The sequence below is a fragment of the Myripristis murdjan genome, chromosome 8 (assembly GCF_902150065.1).
Source record: "Myripristis murdjan chromosome 8, fMyrMur1.1, whole genome shotgun sequence".
In the NCBI taxonomy this organism is placed as follows: Eukaryota; Metazoa; Chordata; class Actinopteri; order Holocentriformes; family Holocentridae; genus Myripristis; species Myripristis murdjan.
In genome coordinates this window covers 20,869,396-20,880,290 of record NC_043987.1, presented here as the reverse complement: position 1 = coordinate 20,880,290, position 10,895 = coordinate 20,869,396, and the positions used below count along the sequence as shown (strand labels likewise).

General features: G+C 41.2%; 1 protein-coding gene across 1 annotated transcript; it reads right to left on the bottom strand.

Moving 5' to 3' along the window:
* Positions 1 to 2,189: 2,189 nt before the first annotated feature.
* On the bottom strand, positions 2,190 to 10,868 carry colgalt1a (collagen beta(1-O)galactosyltransferase 1a). Its single transcript, XM_030057436.1, has 12 exons — positions 10,463 to 10,868; positions 6,989 to 7,099; positions 6,772 to 6,889; positions 5,988 to 6,122; positions 5,656 to 5,860; positions 5,416 to 5,535; positions 5,167 to 5,243; positions 4,926 to 5,032; positions 4,714 to 4,846; positions 4,477 to 4,604; positions 3,659 to 3,865; positions 2,190 to 3,555 (listed from the first exon to the last, which is right to left on the bottom strand). The coding sequence occupies exons 1-12, from the start codon at positions 10,687 to 10,689 to the stop codon at positions 3,288 to 3,290; spliced, it is 1,836 nt and encodes a 611-aa protein (XP_029913296.1). The 5' UTR covers positions 10,690 to 10,868; the 3' UTR covers positions 2,190 to 3,287.
* Between the last annotated feature and the right edge of the window lie 27 nt (positions 10,869 to 10,895).

Genomic DNA, 10,895 nt, shown 5'->3' with positions numbered 1-10,895 from the left:
TGAAATGGACAACGATAGAATATACGTTAGAATATATAAATTAACCAGAAATCAGTTTCAATGCACAATAGACAACCTTTATATCCAATTAATTTGATTCAAGGTATATTATCATCAACAAGGTCTCAAAACTGTATTATATTATGTGGAATGGGTTTTGTCCTGCATGTTGCCAATATGCGAAGAGTGTTTACTTGGAAAATAATGAATGATATTAAAATAAAAAGTTAGGAGAGAGAACTGTGAAATTATCCCATTCCATCTTGTTCAAGGAATCCCTACAAGCCTTTATGGACCTCTAAGGGGGCCCTCACTCCAGCTTTGAGAAAAACGTGGTGGAGAATGGTTGTCCAAGACCAATAATCTCCAGTGTTGAGTCTTTTGACCAGAAAATGCTCACGTTGTGCTCCACTTCCTCCATCTGGTTTTCACTGAATAGCTTAAAACTCTCTTACGTAGTTATGGAGGTTTACCAGTGAAAATGATGACACCTTGATGGTGACTCAGACAACACAAAGGAAAATCAGCCTAGGCTGTGCTGGTTACACAACTGCTATCTGTGTGCGTTTGAACTGGAAATACTTTACATTTGTTTACAGCCTTTGACAACATCCTGTCACCCGATGGTGGAAAATACCAGGCTGGCTATAAATAACCTCAGAAACTACTGGTCAGGTCATTTTTTATACTCAAATTTAAATGCCATCATGATTGGAGATAAGATGTGTTTGATGTGTGCTGTTGCATGCTTGAATAACTGTAGCCAGTCTTCAGTATTTCTCAAGTATTTACATCTGTAACATTTGCAAAATATTTTTCATTTCGAATTTAGCTATTTTCTCTAGGCTTTACTTTAAGTTTGTATTCTTAATATTTAGCCCTCTGATGTACGTGTAATATGAATACGATTTACTCGTATTTACAGCATGTAGTGTATACAAAATGTTATATAGTACACTTGTAAAATGGTGTTTGTACAGCATACAGTAATTTAATGTTATGTGTAGCTGTTGGAGAGTTGCTTGTGATAAACAGCTCCATAAACTTGACCTTAAGAATTTTATGGTGAAGATAAACTGTGTTATTTTCACGACTTAGACATTTGTGCACTGCAGCAGTTATTCATTAAACGCACTGACTGTAGTTGTGGTGGTAGTTTTGTGGAAGCCAACCTTGTTGTGTTTAATGAGATGAAAGTTTACAAGTCTGCATTAAGTTTTGCACAGACTTGGCATCGTTGTGGTGGGGGTTTTTATGTTATTTAAAGATGCAGTGTTTTCGCCGACCACTAGATGTCCTACACTGATCTTGCAGAGGCCCATGATGTCACTGGATTATAGAATATATAAGTTCTGGTTTGTTGCTGTGTTGAAAGTAGACAATATAAAAGATTAGTGAAGGGGAGCAGGTAATAATGTATAATGTAGTAATTACTGTGGTGTGGTGTGGCAACTGAAATCAGCTAATAAGCTGCAGTGATTTTCAGTCAAGATGGTTTGTTTCATGTGTTGACTAACTGTGACTGCACCACTTACTATCAATTTTACAAGTATTTAGATAATACACTCAATTTACCATGGCAAACCTCCAAAAATAACCCAATTTTTAATCTAGCCGAGGCAAATAATTTTTTGACCTTCATTTTTGAAACCTTGGCCAATGTATGAGTTTGTCATTGATTGGATAACGTTATTTCTACATTTTCGACCGTATAACTTGATAATGTGGTCAAGGCAAGCCATATATAGGCACGTTTCATTATTTCTCCACATAATTAGACATACGAGACAGAAAAGTTGAAGGAAAGATAAGCAGACTGTACTACTCCAGGAGGAGACAACTGATAATGCCTACTTCCATGTGCAGTCTCCTCTGCTGACCCCTGCCCCACACCTTGCATGGCTGTTGACACAGGTAAGTCTTTTGCGAATTAAGCATCTGGTAGCTGACGCCATCCCAGTTTTGTAATGTGTTGACATGTTGGCATCAGAAAGCCTCTGAGATGCTCTGTGTACTTTAAAGCAATCTGAGGTGGTCTGTGATAGGAAATATGGTAGCCAGCATAACAATAGATACTTAAAAACTTGACATTTTTTCTTAAAAACAAAATATTTTATTCTTCTTGAAGGCACAATGCACCAGTAATTTTTTTTTCACAAGCCATCCAAGGGTCAACAGCTCCCACTTGATAAATGCATCAACAGCCAATGCCAATGAATTTTTTTTTAGAAGGTCCATCTTCTTAGGAGCTCAAACTGTAACACAGGATCTGAGCTTGACATCGTATCTTCTGCAGAGGTCTTTTTTTTTTTTAAACTCACTCAAATTTAGATATTACCAACTTAAAAAGACTGAAACGAGAGACTGACAGTGTTTGTATGCGGCCGAGAGGGACCTCTTGTGGGAACGTAATTGCCATTTATAATCATGTTCCTCCCAAACCACAAAGTGTGAGGCATTTACAGTTGTTGGTTTCACATATAACCATATCAGTGACAGGTTGGAGGCGTTAAGTCTGGGAACTAACCTAAAGTGGCAGCAAGGGAAAAGGGAAAAAATCACGAACTGCAGTGCTATATAAGGCAGCTCTGTAAATCAATGATTAGGGGTTGACAGCAACTGATCTGTAATTACTCGTGCCCTTTGCTGCTTTGGTAAAGCAGCTCTTCAAACATCTCAAGTGTCGGCGGTTAAGCAAAAGACATGTTCAGGTTTAAAAAGAGAAAATAATGAATATCAAAGTAAAATGAAGACATGCAGATTTTTCTCCTCTTGGTCTTTCCACAACAGAAACTAAAAACATTTAGAATGACAAAGTAATTTGTTAGAAATTGTTGAACTGTGTTGTTCAGTCTTGATTTTGTTCAGTGAAATAAAGCCACAATCAATTCATAGTCAATAGACTATTGGAACAGAACATGATTGAAATTCGCAGTGGACTGTCAAGTCAAGACAATGAAATGTAACAGTCCAATTATTGTACCTGCTAATATGCAGGTTCCATTCTGTATGACAGACAGAGGTTGGGTACTGCAAATGCCATTCCAAATGGCAAGTCTAGTGCCTTTATGAAGTTAAAACTAAGAATGGACAGCACAACATAAAATACAGTTGTAAGTTGTAACTGATCCCTTTTTTAAATTGTCACATCTGGATAAATTAAATCCCCCACAAACTCCCATATCACATTGCCATGATGATACAAAATCTGAAATTAAACAGGTAATTCAAAAACTATGGGTGCCTATGCTCCTGTGAATCTTCTCAAAGCTCCCATCCAGTCCCTCTCATAGCTCATCCCGTGCTGTACTGTCCAAAGGGGACTGGAGGACGTCTGAGTTCTGGGCCTCTGTGCTGATCTCAGCCTGCTCACGAGTCTTGCCTGAGCGCGCCCTGTCCCAGTCTGTACGGACCTTCTCATTGTCCCACACAGTGGAGGTCTCAGTGTCGCTGATGTAGCCTGGGTCACCCGTGTAGTGGGTTGGGTACACAAGAAGAGGCTCTGCAGAAAATGCCTTCAGGTCCCTAGTCTCAAACTGTTCCATGTAATCGGAGCTGAGGGACAAAGCGGAAATAATGTCAAGAAAAAAAATGGCAAAACTCCTGAAAACAAATATTTCCTAGTTCTATCAGCTGAGGTACAAATATGTACACTTACACTGGGTGTTTATTGTACATGATGGGAAGAAATTCATCCACTGGCAAGATCCTCTTTAGTGGCTCTGCTTTCAAAAGCTTCATGGCACCTTGTAATGATATCATGTAGCCTAGTGTCCAATAAGAGTAGTCTGCCTCCACTAAGTTGTGTATATTAGGTACAGCTTTCTCAGGGTGATCCACCTGCATTCTCTTCCGACCAATATAACTGAAAGAAAAAAGGGAAGAAGTGTTTATGGATTTGTATACCTAGGAAAACTATAGGAACACTTCACCCGAAAAACAATCTGTCCACTTCCCCACAATCTTTCCTCATATCTCGGCACCCCAATACAATGAAACTGCATAAGTATTTTTTGCTGGAACTTAAACCAAAATTTACATGTGAAAAACTCAACAGCTACAGCTCTGTCCAAAAACAATGATACAGATAGTCTGGCACATTCCAACGCCATCAGGGGCAAGGAGTTTTGTTGTGAACAATTTCCAGACAAAGAATACTGGAAAACTACCTATACACCACTAGTGACTACAAATTAGAGACAGATAAATACAGGTTGCTGATGTTCTTTGACAGGAAATGTAAATTTTTGACAGTTTAAGCTCACAAAATAATATCCATCCAGCCCCAATGTACTGGAATACTGGATGATGTGCAGTTGTGGCAGACTGGAAATCTCGCAAACATCACACAGATTCTCTTTGGATGGAGAGACTGCACATGGGGTAAGTGGGAAATAATCTTTTTTTCTGTAGTCTGGGTCAACTGGTCCTTACAGTGAAAGAAAAATCCCCTTTGTGGCAATAGTACACACTCACATGAGGTCCCAGTCCAATCCCTCACTCTCCACTTCAGTCATCAAGTTCATCAAGCGACGTTTAAAGAAGACCTCAAAACGCAGGTCATCTTCAATCACCAGGGAGGTGTGCAGACCGCGCTCCACGACCTAGGACCAGACACAAATTAGTCACTGACCCGACCCATCCATCTGGTTCAAAGATTTTCTGTTCTGGTTCTTATTTGCTCAGTGCCTAAGCATGGCTTCTTTGGCTAACCTCTTTCCAGATGTTATAGTGGGAAAGAAAGCAACCCAACTCTCCTTTAGTCAGTGGGCGGCCGTGATAAGGGTCACTGTAGCCAGGGAGCATGTGGATGCCCATTTTATGAATTTCGCTGATGTTCATTGCTCTGAAACAGCAAAAGAGAATGAATATGAATAAAGGGTAATGAAACAGGATGAGGGATTCTTTAAATAGGGTATACTTACTTTCCATCCACTGCTGCAATGACCTTACAAGCGATCTCCTGCTCATACAGCGCCTTCAGCATGCGTTCTCGGCGGTCGGAACGCCTCTGCAAGTTTATCATGAACACCTGCACAAATGGTGAACAAAAAACAAGCCAGTCAATGTAATTCCAGATTTCTAACAGGAGAGGGAAGCATTCAGCACAGAAGTAGGCAGAGGGCCATTTTTGCAGATGCCATCTTCACAACACTCATTACTCACCTCATCAAAGTCCAGTTTGTCTGGATGTTTGCTAGGAACAGGTATGTATTTGGAAGGCACCACTGGGGGATTTCGCACTACACGTTGAGAGGGAAGATGGATGCAGAAATGGTATAAATGATAAATAGAACCCCATGCTGAAAGCCAATACTAGATAAAGCAGGGGAAAGCAGAATGAAAACTCAAAGCCAGTGAAAAAGAGTTGGACGCAACTGTCAAGCACTCAGTGTGAAAACATGCCATACCCACCATTAACCTCCAACAGGGAATGCAAGAAGCTGTCCGCTTCATCTTTCAAAGTATTGTGGGATCGTAGTGGCACAGGGATGTAACCGTAGGTCTCTTTGTTACATACAAACATTTGAACATCTGCACAAAGCAGAAAACAAAAGGCAGATGTAATTTGCAGCAACAATTTCAACGATAAAATGTCAGAAGCCAAATGTACAGTTCTCTAGATTGTGGATTCTGCATGGTACTGTACAATACCTGCCATGCGAGCAGAGAAGGCAAATACAATGATGTCATCAAAAGCCCAACTATACTCTTGGTGTGGGGGGTGGAAGGCCAGCTGCCTGGATGCTTCTTTTCTGAGATCTATCAAGAAGGTGGAGTGGACCATGGGCACTGCAAAACAACCTTTACGCACCTGCTTCCTGATTGGTATGTAGGCAGGAGTGCGTTTATAGTAACCCTGAAAGAACCAAGTTAATTTGGAGTTCAGCTCTGTGAGGCCGTGAAAGCATTCATTAAAGCCACCAAGCTCTTTCATAACAAACACGAACATCCAAACGCTTATGCGTGCACACTCAAAACGGTACCTGGGAGGTCATACCACACCAAAAGTTGGAATATGCTGCACGAGATTCAAGCATTGGAGCAATAACTGTCTTATTCTCTCTTATTAGCTTCCAGAGCACATCAGGATTGGTGAGGAGGTTGTCACAGTCCACCAACTAGAAAAGGAGGGGTAAATTGTTAGTAAACAGAAAACTGTGTATGTATGACACCATGAATTGATTTAGACTGTATTCAGAACAAATGCTAAATTTATGGAGGTTATATTGGCCAAAAAAGTACAAAGTCAAAACATAGGTGACTATTCATTTACATGTAAGTGACCAAAGTCTGTTTTCAAGGGAGAAGGCAGACAGTATTTCAAAACACAGTGGTATAATTTCTAGATCAAAATTATTTCAGTTTTGGAAGTACTCTGGATCAAAATTATACCCTGCTGAAACTTGACAATGTGGGTTAGGCTACAGAATACAAATAGAAATGAGTGAAGAGCTGTGTTTTAAACTACAATTTATGCTGAGCCAAACTTTGTAGCAGTTTAAGAAAGAATCTGGAGGAAGAACTATACCAGGCACACTTTAACCAGAAGAGACAGAAAAATAACTGGGTCATTTTTCAGCACACTTTCTGAAGCTTAAATGACACTTGCCAGTGCTTTGAAATGAACCCTTGTACTTATCCTACTTTTGCTTTCATTCTACAGAGAGTCCCTTGGGTGGAAGCACTGGCTCGATTCTTAAAATGGAAAAGCTTTTACTGCTATTGTTTCCTCTTTTGCGCCTTTAAGAAATAGTCCAGTGGACACACCATGAAGTAGTCAGCCCACATCTCTCGGGCTGACTCCAGTGCTACTTGCCGAAGCTTCATAACATGTGCATATCGGAGGTTTGTCCAGTGCTTTGGGCCATCCTCATCCTCATAAACTCTGCAAGAGACATTTGGGTACAAACATCAGGCAGTGAGTCAACCTCATAGGTGCAGTGACAAAGCAAAATTTCCACCGTAACATTAGAAAGTGACTGACCTGGGTTCCTCTTGCGGTCTCCACTCCACATAGTGATAAATGTTCTGCACCTTGACGAGCCAGTCACGCAAAACGGCTGTGGTGTTATCCTCGTTGTGATCAGTTGCTACCCTGTGAATATACAAACACAACTTCAGCGGTCAGAATTTATTTATTTTTTTTATTGTACTGTGGATCAGAAGAGGAGGATATTAACTAAAAGCTAAGACTGTTCTGTGGATAAGATGATCAATAGTTTAATGTGACACTTGTGCCAGTCTGGATTCAAGTTCGAACAAGAGTTGAAAGACTACACCGCTACTCAAATACTCAAATAACAATAGTCTAGTGTTCAGTTTCTGTAAGCTCATTGTCTGCAGTCTTGAATGATAGTAAGAATAGGCTACAATACAAAAAAATGAAAACCTGTTTCAAATCATTTTAGGGTGCAATATCAAGTAGCCTATTTCAAAAAAATGTGGTAGACTATGAGCACAATGAGATTAATGGTTCAAACAAGTTTACTGCAACATTTCTAGTGACTTCTGTAAAGGCAGAAATAACAGATATGTATATTTACACAGGCAATAGCGTCACCATTACAGTCAGTCAAGACAGTGTGCACAAATACTTCCATTTTGTTGTGAGTTTTGCATTTATCTGCAGTTGAGCCCCATTTGTGCTGGATCTGCACACTTCTACTTTAAAGTATTTCCCGCATTAAGGAAGGAGGAGCGGCAGCATTATAGAAGTGAAACTGGTAGATCTGCAATAGTTAGGCTAAGTAAAGAAAATTGTGTGGGGCTCGCTCAAGCTATGTGTAAGATGAGAGAGAGCAAATATGCCAGCTTGCACATTCAGTCCAATTCTGCAGAGGTTCAAAATCAAGCCACATTTAGCTGAGAGTCATTCCATTGGCTCGGCCCTGTGTATTGAGAAGACGGGGGATCATGTTACAATACATTGGCTTTCCTTTCTTTAGCATTCTTTCCAGCGTACTTTCCTTTGCGTTTCTTTGGTATTCTGTTGCACTGTAGTTTTTACTCTAAAACAGACATCTGCACTAAAGGCAGCACAGTTTGTATCTTCCACAGATGGCAAACAGCCAAGCCAAGTTTGCTCGCCTGATATCACAGGGATCTGTGAGAACACTGCAGGCCCCTGCTAAACCTTTTCTCCCCTCACCCTTGCTGTCCATCCTTCAACATCCTAAAACTCTGGATTACACTGAGCCTTCTGCCTCATGTTCAGCTCAAACAGCTCTTCTCTGGTTTCCCTACTTGCACTGTCAACAGCTGTCAAGCAGTGATGTCTCACATCTGGTCAATCACTGCTCCGCTGGAGAAGAGATGTAGTCCTACTTTTAGACAAACTTAAATCATGTTCTGTGGCTGAAGCTATGGCATGCCTGCAAGTGACTGCACCTAACATAAGGCTACAGGACGTAGTGTTTATAGCATCAGTCAGCTGTTTCATTTTGCCAGATGCAGCTTAATCTGCTTATGAAACATGTCTAAACAAAACTGCATTCATCTGTTACATGTTTACACATTTTTCCCCATTCCCCAAGCAACAGCAGGAGCAACTAAATTTTGAATTGAATTTCAATTATAAAAAAAGACCATTGATGAACTGAAACCTGTTCATCAGGTTGATGAGTGAAGAGCATACCTCTCTGAACCTGCCACGGAGTCAGGAAAACTGCTCAGAGCTTTGAGAATATAAGCACAGATGGGCTGTTGGAGCATGTTGTTTGCTTATTATGTGTGAGAAACCCCTCCCCTTTAATTCTCCCAACTCCAGCCTGCTCATGCTCTTGGACATGTTTATATGGTCTATAACATCCATTTGCACATCCCACCCCATAATTGCCTCAGGACTGAAAGTCTGTCAAGAATGACAGACAGCAGCAGTGCTCAGAAAACCGCCTACAGCATGACTGCTGATAACCTCAATTAACCACGTTCTACTATGACTGGGATTAAACTGTTGCTCTGTAAAATGAGTTTATACTTTTTTATAACCTGTGTTAGCATGTAGAGTGAATATTAGAGGTTGCCCTGCCCCTACATAAAGCTCCTGGAGATTTATGTTTCCTTAAGATCTCTTATTACTGTGGGAAAATGAACTTTTATTGTTACTCCATGTGACCCACATCTAACAAGTGCTCCAGGTGTCTTCTCAGGTGAAAGTAGTCTGTCCTAAACAACAATGACACAGGCGTGCCTGAGCAAAAGAAGTATTAGTTAAATGTTCTGAATCACTGTAGGTTAGCACCAGGTAAGAATGTATATATATTTCCTGATTAAGGTTTTCACCCTCTCCACTTCCACCTATACTGGTGACCCTGCTTCCTAGAGGTTCATAAAGCTTTTTTTTTTTTTTTAAATGTTTGTTGGCATAAAGCTCTCTTAAATGTTGACTCTGGACATAAAAAAGTCTGGGAATCCATCCTGTGGCAAACCAAAAGAGTCAGTCAGCTCAAACCAGATCTGAGACAGCTGAGATACACGCAAAGTGACATAGGGTGGGGCTATGATGATTAACACGTGTAATTGAATAATGTATAGATGGATGGATGGAGCAGACATGGATTAAGTGTTTGCGGACTTGTCTGTAGACTAAACACCCGCAGCCAGGAAGAGAATGCATATATATATTTTCTGATTAAGGTTTTCACTCCATTTCCACGTACACTGGTGACCGTGATTCCTATGGGTCCCTAAAGCTTTCTTAAATGCTGGTGGGTGGCAGTGCATCTCTTTGTTGGTCCTGTACATGAAAAGGTTTGGGAATCCATCCTGTAGTACGCCAAAAGAGTAAGTCAGCTCAAACCAGATCTAAGACAGCTGAAGTACATGCAAGGCGATATAGGGTGGAGCTATGATGAGTAACACATGTAGTGGCAGAATGTATAGATGCATGTATGGATGGATGGATGAATAGATGGATGGAACAGACATCTATCCTGTCTTCCAGGGCTTGTCTGTCGACGACCTACCCACAGCCAGGAAGTATTGTATTAACACCCCTTCAGGCTACAACAATCACCTCCCATCCTCTCCACGTATACAGACCAAGAGTACACGGGTGGAGGCACAATGACCAGAGGTGCTCATCACTGCTATTCTGACCAGGAATACGTAAATGAAAATATGAGCACACTACCAGTCTTTGGTCCACGCTATGCTAACTCGTAAGGGGTCTTCTTTCTTGGCGAATATATCGTCATTTTAACCAAAACTGTCGCAACTATATTGTGTTAGCATTACCTGGTCACTGCGGGTCCACCCCCTTTCTAATTTCACCACATACAAGCCGTTAAACCCTTGAAGTTTCACAAAAGGCTAATTTTTTTTTTTTTTTTTAAAGGAAAGCCGTTACGTTAAAAGTTGACGTTAGCCACCAAACGGTAAGTTTCCGTTACTTTTCGGCTAAGTTAACTGAACTAGCTAGCGGGCAAAGTGTAGCTGGTTTTCCCAGGTCATAACTTACCACAGTGCCACCCGGTCCTTGGGGTAGTTAAGACGCTCGATAGTGCCGAGGAAATACGGCAAGGAGTGCTCCGTGTTTCTGCAGATAAGGGCGAGGAGGACTCGGGGAGCCAGCAGTGGAGACTCGGGGCTCCAGCGCTCCTCCGCGAAGTATCCCTGGGAAGGTCTGCAGCAGGACAGCAGCGTCAGGAGCAGGGCGGCGGGGAGGGACAGGGAGGATCCGTGCATTGCAAAACGCGATAAAATAAATAGCTATGTATATTAAAAAAAATAAATAAAAGTCGCAGTGGGTCGTGGAGACACACGCTGCTAAAGAAAAGACACACAAGTTGTCTCTTTTGGTATGTACGAGCTCATCACCGACAGACAAAACCCATGTAGTGCAGCCCTGATGTGACAACACTGCGAAGTTGAGTGTTAAAGGGGTGGGATCA

What these genes read in the sequence shown, in the direction of transcription:
- colgalt1a (XM_030057436.1), bottom strand. Translation starts at nt 10,689, where the DNA reads ATGCACGGATCCTCCCTGTCCCTCCCCGCCGCCCTGCTCCTGACGCTG. An exon ending in TTCCCTGTTGGAGGTTAATG is followed by an intron (nt 5,244 to 5,415) that starts GTGGGTATGGCA and finishes CTCAACGTGTAG; the next exon opens with TGCGAAATCCCCCAGTGGTG. An exon ending in ATGTACAATAAACACCCAGT is followed by an intron (nt 3,556 to 3,658) that starts GTAAGTGTACAT and finishes TTTGTCCCTCAG; the next exon opens with CTCCGATTACATGGAACAGT.